Source organism: Panthera leo, chromosome B4 (assembly GCF_018350215.1).
Source record: "Panthera leo isolate Ple1 chromosome B4, P.leo_Ple1_pat1.1, whole genome shotgun sequence".
In the NCBI taxonomy this organism is placed as follows: Eukaryota; Metazoa; Chordata; class Mammalia; order Carnivora; family Felidae; genus Panthera; species Panthera leo.
In genome coordinates this window covers 34,128,039-34,140,730 of record NC_056685.1, presented here as the reverse complement: position 1 = coordinate 34,140,730, position 12,692 = coordinate 34,128,039, and the positions used below count along the sequence as shown (strand labels likewise).

The 12,692-nt window shown below is 40.0% G+C and overlaps 1 protein-coding gene across 1 annotated transcript in view; it reads right to left on the bottom strand.

Annotated features, from left to right (window-relative positions):
• Positions 1-12,692, bottom strand: part of ATP6V1E1 (ATPase H+ transporting V1 subunit E1) — a 31,412-nt gene that overhangs the window by 17,913 nt on the left and 807 nt on the right. The window contains exons 2-4 of the mRNA XM_042945403.1: positions 7,761-7,826; positions 5,783-5,892; positions 5,341-5,407 (exon numbers count right to left, since the gene is read on the bottom strand). Coding sequence (XP_042801337.1) covers positions 5,341-5,407; positions 5,783-5,892; positions 7,761-7,826 — 243 coding nt within the window. The remainder of the gene's footprint in view (positions 1-5,340; positions 5,408-5,782; positions 5,893-7,760; positions 7,827-12,692) is intronic.

The following is a 12,692-nucleotide window of genomic DNA, read 5'->3' as shown; positions in this document are numbered from 1 at the left end:
ATCCATTCCTTCAGCTCCACCTGGAACCAGTGTGCTGTCCATATAGAAGTTCCAACCTCTCAGGACGCCTGGCTGGCTTAGTCAGTGCAGTGTGCAACTCTTGATCTCAGGGCTATGGGTTCGAATCTCCACAATGCGTGTAGAAATTACTTAAAAATAAAATTTTGGGGGCGCCTGGGTGGCTCAGTCAGTTGAGCGTCCGACTTCAGCTCAGGTCATGATCTCGCGGTCCGTGGGTTCGAGCCCCACATCGGGCTCTGTGCTGACAGCTCAGAGCCTGGAGCCTGTTTCAGATTCTGTGTCTCCTCTCTGCCCCTCCCCCACTTGCACTCTGTCTCTCTCTGTCTCAAAAATAAATAAACATTAAAAAAAATTAAAAAAAATAAAAATAAAAATAAAATTTTGAGGGTGCCTGGGTGGTTCAGTTGTTTAAGCATCAGACTCTTGATTTTTGCTCAGGTCATGATCTCAAGGTTTGTGAGTTCGAGCCCCATGTTGGGCTCTGCAGTGACAGTGCGGAGCCTGCTCAGGAGTCTTTCTCTCTGCCCCTCCAGCTCTCTCTCTCAAAAAAAAAAAAACCAACTTAAAACCACAACTCATACATAGCATACTAGGATATTAAATTCCACAAAAGCAGGAGCTAAATTTTATTATATCTCTAGTAATTAGAATCGTGCTTGCACCTAGTAAGAATTCAAATATTTGATAATAAATGATTAATCTAAATTTTAGATATTAATGGGGTGCCTGGGTGGCTTAGGCGGTTAAGCAGCCGACTTTGGCTCAGGTCATGATCTCAGTGAGTTCAAGCTCTGCATCAGATGAGCTCCAGGCCCACTTCGAATAGTGCAGAGTCTGAGTGGAATTCTCTCTCACCCTCCCTCTCTGCCCCTTGCTCACTTGCACCCTCTCTCAAAAATAAGTGAATTTTTAAAAACCACTTAAAAATAAAAACTAAATAAATAAAAATAAGAGTACAATTTTTTTTTAATTAAAAAAAACAATACATGCTATAACCCTTGGCACTCATATTGAGGCCTGCTACTGAGATATTTTAAGTTACAGGTCTCTAAACTCTTGACTATACAAATAACAGCATCTACACAGTAGCTGACACAGTTGTCATTTTTGACTCCAGGCATATATCAAAGATGTAGCAACTTAAATAGTTCAGGGCTTTCTGAGCACTGGCACCAAACAGCTGGGAGAATATTTCAACTATGCAGACCAATTAAGAGAAGGGTCACCACAGGAGGAGATGAGGTGGGGAAAGTGAAGTAATACTTCTTAAACAAATACTATATGCCAAGTGTTAAGCTAGAGTATTTAAATGCATTCTTGCATTTGATCCTTATAAGAGCCTAAGAACCCTGTGTTTCAACTGGGCCAAGACACTGATATTTGTTGGTATAAACCTTATGGATTTGATTCCTTAAATTTTTTTAAATTTTTATTTTAGAGTAGAGAGAGTGCACATATGTAAGACAGAGGAGGGGAGAGAGGGGGAGAGAGGGGGAGAGAGGGGGAGAGAGGGGGAGAGAGGGAGAGGGAGGGAGAGGGAGGGAGAGGGAGGGAGAGGGAGGGAGAGGGAGGGAGAGGGAGAGAGAGGGAGAGAGGGAGGGAGAGGGAGAGAGAGGGGGGGAGAGGGGGGGAGAGGGAGAGAGAGGGAGAGAGGGAGGAAGAGGGAGAGAGAGGGGGGGAGAGGGGGGGAGAGGGAGAGAGGGGGGGGAGAGGGGGGGAGAGGGAGAGAGAGAGAGAGGGGGGGAGAGGGAGGGAGAGGGAGAGAGAGGGGGGAGAGGGAGGGAGGGAGGGGGGGAGAGGGAGGGAGGGAGGGAGGGGGGGAGAGGGAGGGAGGGAGGGGGGAGAGGGAGGGAGGGGGGAGAGGGAGGGAGGGGGGAGAGGGAGGGAGGGAGAGGGAGAGAGGGAGGGAGGGAGAGGGAGGGAGGGAGAGGGGGGGGAGAGAGAGAGAGAGAGAGAGAGAGAGAGAGAGAGAGAGAGAGAGAATCTCAACCAGTCTCCACATTTAGTAAAGAGCCCAACTCAGGACTTGATCCCACAACCCTGGGATCATTACCCAAGCCAAAACCAAAAGTCAGATGCTCAACCAAGCTACCCTGGTATCCGATTCTTTAAATTTTTAATGTGCATGTAACACTACGTAAAAATAAATTTGATGTTTTAAATACTTAATTTTGAAGTTTATTTACTTTAAGAGAGATAGAATAAGTGGGGGAGGGGCAAAGAGAGAGGGAGAGAGAGAATCCCAAGCAGGCTCCATGCTGTCAGTGCACAACCTGACATGGGGCTCGATCTCACAAACCACGAGATCACGACCTGAGCCGTTATCAAAAGTTGGACACTGAACCAACTGAGCCACCCACATGCCCCTTTATTTTTTTAAAGTAGGCTCCACACCTAACTTGGGGCTTGAACTCACGACCCCAAGATCAAAAGTTGCATGCTCTACCAACTGAGTCAGCCAGGTACCCCAAAATAAATTTTACTTTTAAACAGTTTAAAAATTATTTTTAAAAAGAGAAAAACCCAGAGGCACCTGGGTGGCTCAGTGAGTTAGTGTCTGACTTTGGTTTAAGTCATGATCTCACAGTTTGGGAGTTCGAGCCCCATGTCAAGCTCTGTGCTGACAGCTCAAGCCTGGAGCCTGCTTCGGATTCTGTGTCTCCCTCTCTCTCTGTCCCTTGGCCACTCATGCTCTGTCTCTCTCGCTCTCTCTCTCAAAAATAAACAAACCTTAAAAAAAATTAAAATAAAAAAGAGAAAAACCCAGCCCTCTGAACCAAGCACCATAATTAATACATACCGAAGAGGAAATTGAGGGTCAGAAATAATAATTTACTCAAACTAATATGGCAAAGCTGAAAGACTTGTAAGCCCAAGTTCTTTTACAACAAACTACCTTCCCTAAGCACATACTATTATTTTAAGAGAAGTGTATAAACTAGGTCAATCAATTCTGGTTGCTAAAGAAATCTGAATCCTGTGGAAAGAAATCAACCACTGGTTACTGAAACTCAACACTTTAGTGAAGACACTAGGTAACAACTACCCTCAGGTGTTAACATTTTGCAGTCAACATTTCCACAAAAAGCTGTCTAGTCCTCCTTTTATATTTTACAGAGTATGAACTATTCATTCCCATGTAACAAGATAATTTAGCAACACATTCCCTATTTTCCCATATTCCTAGAATTTAAAAGCATTCACATTTGAAGTGCTATGAAGGTTATGTTAATAAGCAATCTCTGTTGTCCTGAACTTCAGCCCCTCACTTAACATCCTGACAGACACATCCAACTGGAGATTTCTTGGCCCCTTAAAGTATGTCCAAAAGTAAGCTAGCTATTCTTTTTTTTTGTTTTGTTTTGTTTTTTGTTTGTTTGTTTTAAGCTAGCTATTCTTAAAAGACCTTGCCCTCCAGGAGCACCTGCGTGGCCCAGTCGGTTAAGCATCCAACTTCGGCTCAGGTCATGATCTCACAGTTTGTGAGTTGGAGCCCCAGGTTGGCTTCTGCACTGACAGCTAGAGCCTGGAGCCTGCTTCAGATTGTGTCTCTTTCTCCCTCTCTGCCCCTCCCCCACTTGTGTGTGCACACTCGCTCTCTCTCAAAAAAAAAAAAAAAAAAAAAGAGCTTGCCCTCCTAACTTCCCATTTCATTAACACAATCACCATTCTCCTAGTTAACCAGATCTGAAATTCAGTATTTAGCACTGAACTTGGAAGAAGAAGAGGAGTTAGTCAGTAGTCAATGTCTGGAAAGTCTTCCTGCAAAATGCGTCAACACTGACACACTTATATTCGTTTGTGTTTCTTTAATCTTCTAAGAAAGTGGTATGTTTTTAGGGCACCTGGGTGGCTCAGTCACTTAGGCATCCAACTCTTGATTTCAGCACAGGTCATGATCTCAGGATCATGAGATTGAGCCCCCACATCAGGCTCTGTGATGGGCCTGGAGCCTGCTTGGGATTCTCCCTCTCCTTCTGCTCCTCCCCTGCTTGCATGAACAGACACACTCTCTCAAACAAACCAAAGAAAGGTATGTTTGCCATTTATTCAAATTTTATATTTTTAGTTTTATAGCTTTTTCATATGAATGCTGGCTTATTCAATAGCATTTATCCATAGTTTTTGTAACCATTTATCCGTAGTTTTTGTAACCACTACAAAGGAATCTACTTTTTATTTTACTTGCTAGTTGGTTATTGTTGGTATATAGAAAAACTATTCATTTTTTTATACTCTCTTTATAGCCAGTCACCACTTTGAACTAATCACTAGTTCTTACAGTTTTTCAGATGTTATGTTTTTTTATAGGCAATCATATCTGCAAAAAAAATTATTCCTTCCTAATTTGTGTATAATTCCTATTTCTCCACCTTAAAGGAATCTAAGGCCTCCACCACAATGAAGAACAGTGGAAACAGCAGGCATCCTTGTTGGTTCCTGAAATATAATTTGAATATCTCAATATGAATATTTTTTTTCAGTAAACACTACACACAATGTGAGGCTCAAACTCACAACCCCGAGATCAAGACTCACATGCTCTAATGACTGAGCCAGTCAAGAGTCCCTAATTCAAATACCTTTAAACTTTCTCAACTAAATGGTATGTTTCAGTAGGTTTCCGCCTTCTTCCTCAGATGACAATACTTCCCAAATGGTTATCTTGTGTGTAACCTCTTCCCTCTTATTTTTTTTAACATTTATTCATTTTTGAGACAGAGTGTGAGTGGGGGAGGGGCAAAAAGAGAGGGAGACACAGAATCGGAAGCAGGCTCCAGGCTCTGAGCTGTCAGCACAGAGCCCAACACAGGGCTCAAACTCACGGACTGTGAGATCATGACCTCACCTGAAGTCAAATGCTTAATTGACTGAGCCACCCCGGTGCTCCTAACCTCTTCCCTCTTAAATTTAGCCTACATACTCATACCATGAACCCTATTTATGATAATTCTCGTAAAATAAAATAAAAACTTCAATAGCTTCTACTGAAAATAGGTGAAGCTCTTTTAGCCTTGCACTCTTGGCCATAATTTTACTAATTTTATTCGTCCCTATCACCCTCATATACTGTATGGTCCGTCCATCATGTGTTGTATAACCAAAAGAGTCTATATGCTCTGTGAGATCAGAGGGTCTTTGAAGACATGGCAATATCTTATTCACTTTGTATTTACTACAATACCTAGTATAATGATTTGCTGACCAAATGTTTTCTAAAAATCATTCACCTCCTTAATTAGCTAATGCTAACTAGTGCATTCTCTATAATAGGTAAATAAACACTTTACAATTTTATAATAGGGGCTAATTACTCACTGTAATAAGGTCATCTCTCGCTCTGAGGACTTTGAGCCTTGCTTGATTCATCAAATTAGACATCTGACTGCAAAAGATATGAAAAAATAGTAGCAGTACAGCATAAAAATATAGAAACTGTAGAAAAAATATACAGCTTCCTGCATACGCACAAATACTCCTCTTTGCATATACTCGAGTGGCTTCTATGAACTTATTTTCAAAGATAAAGAAGCACTTTTATATCAGTTATTCCAACTTTTTTTTCAATAATCCTGTGAAGCTTCCATTTTCACAAAGGAAGAAAAATAATTAAGCAACTTGCCCAAGGTGAGAAAAGTGTAAGTTGGTCCAGTTAAGACTTGAACCCATACCTCCCTGACTCCAAAGCACATGCTCTGTCTTTTGTCCCACTGACTTTTCAAAGCTTCCTTAGCTAATATTGTGACCAGGATCTACTTACATTTTCTTCTGCTGCTCAATCTGCTTTTCTTTCTTCTCATAGTATTCCATAATCTTCAGTCTTTGGGTTTGCACAAGACGACCTTTCTCAATGTTGAACTCTTCCTCTGCCTACCAAGGAATTTATTATTATTAATTCATTACAGCAGATCTGGAGTTTTATTTTAAGCAGCTGGTAACCAGAGGTACTTGCTTATAATTATCGTTTTCCATATCAAACATAGGAAGTTTATTATGACTTGTCTTCAAGAATTATTTCTAATTTACTTAAAAGAGATAACCATTGATTTTCATCATAAATGATGAACCAGAAAACTAAAAATCTGATAAAAAATAATCATACCCAGCGGTGCCTGGCTGGATCAGTTGGTAGAGCATGCCACTCTTGATCTAAGGGTCCTAAGTTCAAGCCCCACGTTGGGTGTAGAGCCTACTTAAACTAAAAATTAAAAAAAAAGAAAAAGAAAAAGGATAATAGTACCTACCCACAAAGTCATAAAGGATATATTGATAGAAGGTTCCGTATGTGAAAAAAATCATTGGGGCGCCTTGGTTGAGCATCTGACTTCCGGAAGCTCAGGTCATGATTTTGTGGTTCATGGGTTTGAGCCCTGCATCAGGCTCTCTGCCATCTGTGTGGAGCCCACTTAACATCCTCTGTACCCCAGCCTCTCTCTGAACCTCCCCAACTCACACTCACTCTCTCTCAAAAATAATAAACAAAAAAAAAAAAAAATCATTATGTATTCTAAATTTAATCCATTTGCTTACTAGGGGGCTAATAAAAAGAACACAGAATTTGGAGTTTAGAAGATCTGGGTTACTGCCTAAAGAATCTGGTCAAGTAATCTCAGTTTTAGTCCTCCCTTATAAAAATAAAAGAATTATAACAGCATTCTTGCCTCCATTGATCAGAAAAATAAGATGAATCTAACAGTCGTTTTAAAATTATAAATTAGGGGTGCCTGGGTGGCTCAGTCAGTTAAGTGGCCAACTCTTGGTTTCGGCTCAGGTTATTATCTCACAGTTCATTGAGTTTGAGACCCGAATTGGGCTCTGTGTTGACAGTGTGGACCCTGTTTAGGATTCTCTCTTCCTCCCTATTTCTCCACCCCTCCCACGTGCTCTCTCTAAATAAATAAACTTTTAAAAAACTTAAAAAGAAAAAAACAAGCACAAATTAATGAAAAAGCAAAATAACAACATAAAAATACTACACCTCTTTAAAAAAAATTTTTTTTAATGTTTATTTATTTTTGAGAGAAAGAGAGAGACAGAGTGTGAGCAGGGGAGGGGCAGAGAGAGGGAGACACAGAATCTGAAGCAGGCTCCAGGCTCTCAGCTGTCAGCACAGAGCCCAACATGGGGCTCAAACCCATGAACTGTGAGATCATGACCTGAGCCGAAGTCAGACCCTTAGTCAACTGAGCCACCCAGGCGCCCCAATACTACACCCTCCTTAACCAGCTATCATAATTACCCATAGATGCTAAATGTCTAGTTTCCAGATTCCATGAGAAAATTAACCCATTACTTTTCTACTCCCTACCATAAAATTTCAGGACACTTATTGACAATCAGGATGTTTAGAAAGGAAAATTTATTTTTTAATATTAAAGATAAGAGCTATTTGGAGTGGCTGGGTGGCTCAGTTGGTTAAGTGTCCAACTTTGGCTCAAATCATGATCTCATGGTTCCTGAGTTCAAGCCTCACATTGAGTCTTGCATCACGACATCGGGCTCTGCTGTCAACACAGAGCCTGCTTTGGATCCTCTGTCCCCCTCTCTCTCTGCCTCTTCCCTGCTCACGTTCTCTCTCTCTCAAAAATAAACATTAAAAAAATATTTAAAAAAAAGAAAAGATATTCTTAGCAGTCCTATGTGATGTGTTGTTAAACAACTAGTAAAATTACTCCTTACCAAAGCAAAAACAATACGAAATTTTGATAATTTCTTAAACCTAGAAAAGGAAATCTCACCTTTGCATCTATTTCTTCTGCTTTCTCATTGGCTTCCTGTTCAATAAAAGCCATCATATGCTTAATCTGTAAGAAAAAAATGAAAAGATTATTTTATTTTTGAGTATAACAAGAAAAGAAAATGTACCTATCTTTTCTGATTCATTCAACAATCAATCATTATTGAATGCATATTATGTGCCACGCATTGTATACAAGGATAAATGAGATAATTTCTGGTCTCAGATATCTTATAATCTGGAATTTGCTCTAGCAAATGGACCAGATGCAATATTCAATATCACAGAACATTATCCTATTCTCAAAGAACTTAGAGTTTATGGGGGAGGGTGGACTAAATATATACCCTCCTCTACTTCATACCCCTTTTGGCCAGGACCCTCTTTTTCTCTTCTCCATCTCTAATAAAATGGATCAAAGACCTATTTAGATTTACTTTTTCAACTTTTTAAAAAAGATTTTATTTTTAAGATTTTTTTATTTTTTATTTTTAAGTAATCTCTATACCCAACATGGAACTTGAACTTCTAACACTGAGATCAAGAGTCACATGCTCTACTGACTGAGCCAGCCAGGTGCCCCATACTTTTTCAACTTTCTTACCTTCTACTCTCAACATACTTTAATTCACTTCTACCCCTTCAGTCCACTGAAATTACTCTCATAAAATGACAATAATCTCCTAGTCCTTAAATCTTGGCCTCACCTTAATTGACATTTCAGCATCTCTCGTTATGTTGACCAATCCTCCCTTCTTAAACAATCTCTTCCTTTTGACTTCCTTGTTCTCCTTCAGTGCCTCTGCCTCCTAGACTGCTCTTTTTTAGATATCCTACTCACAGCAACCTAAATCCAAAACACTCACTAATGAACAGTTAACCACTCCCTGCCCCCAACTTTGATCTCTATCTGGAGGATTAGTACAACATTCAACTTTGACTCTTCCTTGTACTTCAGTCCTCACATCCAATCAACCACCAAGTCCAATCAATTCTCTCTTCCAATGGTTCTTTTATTTGTCCACATCTCTCTATCTTCTTAGCCACTATCCTAGTCTTTGCTATCACCATCTCTCAGCTGAATTATTACCACAGCTTCCAAATCTGTCTACTGGCCCCCAGCCCTGTTTCCTCTTTCATCAACTCTACACTGCAACCAGAAAGATCCTTTAAAAAATGTTGGTCTCATCACATATCACATTCCCCCACACCCCAACGTTCTTTATGATCAAGCTCAAAAATTTTAGAAGGTACATGATCTGGTCAATGCTTACCTTGCCAGCATCATATGAAAAATAACTTTCACCACTCGCCACTCTTCAGACTCTTGGTTCCTATCCTACTAAACTTATTTCAGTTTTTCTGTTCCTTGAGTTCACCACTCTCTCCTTCATTTCCGAGATTTCAAATATGTTGTTCCTTCCACTTGGAATACTCTTCCTCCTGCTTCATCTAGCTAACTTCTTGGGATTCAGCTTGCTTAACTGCCTTTGGGAAATCTTTTCTAAATTTCTCACCTACATGCATCTAGGGCACTCCACACTTCCTCTACCTAAATACATATTCATAATTCCTTGCTTACTTGTCCCTATCCACAACTAAACTATAAGGTGAGGTCCTTGTTAAAGGGCTTTAGAGCTCTGGCTACAGAGAATAAAGTCCACTGAAGTCTTCTGAATGGGGCTTGGGGTGACTGATCCAATTTAGACTCATAAACAAAGTATTGTCTCCAGTGAAGATGTAAAATACACCCAAGGGAATATACAAGTAACACAGCTCATCAAACTCACTAGTAGTTTCATTTCATAGGGGCTCTATCTGAAAGAAATGATGAATTAAAAAAAAAGCTGATTTTAAAAACATCAATAACCTCTAGGTTAATTCATTGTGTTAATATTAATTCTCGCATCTAAGGTAAGCTCCATGAGTACTGAGATCTTGTCTTTTATATCATCATAACTCCAGAAGGGAACAACTGCCACTACAGTGGGTACTCAATAAACATTTGTGAATGAATGAGAACCTGCTGGGTATTTTAAGCCTGTTGAGATATCCCAAGTACTTTTTATTTTTATATATTTTTTTACTTAAAAATTTTTTTTAAATGTTTTTATTTATTTTTGAAGGAGAGAGACAGAGCATAAACGGGGAAGAGCAGAGAGAGAGGGAGACACAGAATCTGCAGCAGGCTCCAGGCTCTGAGCTGTCAGCACAGAGCCCAACGCAGGGCTCGAACTCACGAACCATGAGATCATGACCTGAGCTGAAGTCGGATGCTTAACCGACTGAGCCACCCAGGCGCCCCTATATTTTTTTAAATGTTTATTTATCTTTGAGAGGGAGAGACAGTGCGAGTGGGGGAGGGGCAGAGAGAGAGACAGAGACAGAGACAGAGAGACAGAACCCGAAGCAGGCTCCAGGCTCTGAGCTGTCAGCGCAGAGCCTGATGCAGGGCTCGAATGAGATCATGAGATCATGATCTGAGCCTTAGCTGGATGCTTAACCGACTGAGCCACCCATGCGCCGCCACCCCCCCAGTACATTTTAGAGTTTAACAATCTGGAAACAATTCCCAGCTTCTCCATATACCACAAAGATATCATAAAATTAAGGTACACACAGATGTACAAAAGTGAGTCAAGATTTGTTTTACAATAATGTGAACATACTTAACACTACTGGACTGTACACTTAAAAATGGCTGAGTAAGTTTGTTTTATATATTTTTTAAAAAGTGCATTAATAGGGGTGCCTGGGTGGCTCAGTCAGTTAAGCGTCCGACTTCGGCTCAGGTCACCATCTCGCGGTTCGTGAGTTCAAGCCCCGCGTCAGGCTCTGTGCTGACAGCTCAGAGCCTGGAGCCTGTTTCATATTGTGTCTCCCTCTCTCTCTGACCCTCCCCCGTTCATGCTCTGTCTCTGTCTCAAAAATAAATAAACGTTAAAAAAAATTTTTTTAATAAAAAAAATAATATAAAATAAAAAGTGCATTAATAATACAAGCTCATGCCATCAGAGTCTTAAAGAAAACACACAGTATGGTTTTAAAAGGTAAGATTTCCTTTTTATCAAAATTCTTAGCAGCTACCCTATGCTTGAGGAACCAAAATAAGTATGATAATCAGAGCCTATTTCATAGGTAATACAATACTTACGAAGTCTCAGGCCTTGAAACATTTGTAGTACCTAATCCAGAGGTACATTGTATAGAAAAACTGTGACCTTGCTAAAAGCATTAACCCCCACAGATTTGTGTGTGTGTTCACAGTAAGGAATCTTATCTCCACAAGTTCAGTTTGAAGCCTTACTGAACTCAGTTTGGAATTTTAAAGTAGTTTAAATACAGTAATCAAAACAGGTGTTTATAAATGCCACAAGGCATGGGCCTGTAGAGGTGAACTCTGATTCAAACCTGCATTATCTGCCTTTATCACTCATGGTGGACCCTCTGCTACCAGATTTGACTAGATCAGCACAGCCTAGAGCAAAACACACTCATTTTAACCCAGGTCAGAGAACCTGTTTACAGCCAACATGATCATATTCTGTCTTCAGGAGTTCCAACAAGAGAAATAGTGAAACCCTTCAGGACATTTAACTCCGCCCCTAAGGCAGAGCCTTTAGAAAATACTTTCCTTCTTCCTGCTAACCCTACTAGGTTTTAAGTTTTTTGAAGTCAGATTCCTTCGAAAATTTAATGAAATAACCATACTCCCCACATAAAAACAAATATATATAAAATTTTTTTTAGATTTATTTTTGAGATATAGAGAGACAGAGTAAGAGCAGGAGAGGGGCAGAGACAGGAGACACAGAATCTGAAGCAGGCTCCAGGCTCCCAGCTGTCAGCACAGAGTCCGATGCCAGGCTCGAACTCACAAACCGTGAGATCATGACCTGAGCCAAAGTCGGATGCCCAACCACCTAAGCCACCCAGGCACCCCTACATAAATATTTTAATACAATAGGGAAGACGTCAGGGAATCCTCTATTTATAAACACTTACTACATGCTTGGTGCCTGGCCTATTCACTGCTGCGAATACAGGGAACAAAATACACTGCCCTTCTGGATCTTAGAGTGTGGAGAGGCAGAGAACAGATTTCTTCATCTTTCAATTTTACAGAAAAAACAAATAGTTTCAGTCTAAGGAAATATACCACTTTATCTTTATAATATATTTTTCCTGGGGAAGCCTTATTCTTCAATAAGTAGGGTAGGAAAAAGATGAAGGAACAAGTGGAAGAAGAGAATCAGCACTGTAATTGTGACTACTAGAAGGTATGGAAGGCACTGTACTTTTCCACTGCACCAAGTTTCTCCTATAGTAAAAATCAGAAATAGCAGTTTATATGTTAAAAACCCCATTGTTTTGTAAGAATATTGTTAAGATTCCTTAATCTTCTCCATAGACACTATTTTTGTTACACGATTTCCCCTTTATGATTAGCATAAGACCACTGATGAAGAAACACTCCATTCTTAGTGCATACTAGATTAAAATGCAGAGTCATTTCCTAGGAAAAGGAAAAAATATTTTATTGGTCACTTAAGATTCATAAGGCAGTGAGTGAGCTTTAGTCAGAGAATTTTCCTAGTACTTCAAAAAGAAATGGATTTAGTTCTCTAAACTACGTAAAGATTAAAGTGCAGGCTTAAGCTTCTTTCTCTGAAAAACCTTTTGGCAATATGACTACTAAATTCAAGGACCCTGGTTGCAAAGTATCTATGCAGGGCAAATGGAAACCACTTTTTCCTGTTACTTACAGGTCTATCAATGCCAATATATTATCCTGGGAGACTTTCAAATTATAACTTTCTCAATGCCCACAAACTCGAAGGCATGACACCTTAAAAACACAAAAACAAAAAACCCCTAAAGTTTCCCAGGGCTGTTTATACACTTGCAAAAATAATGTAGGTTCACGACTTCC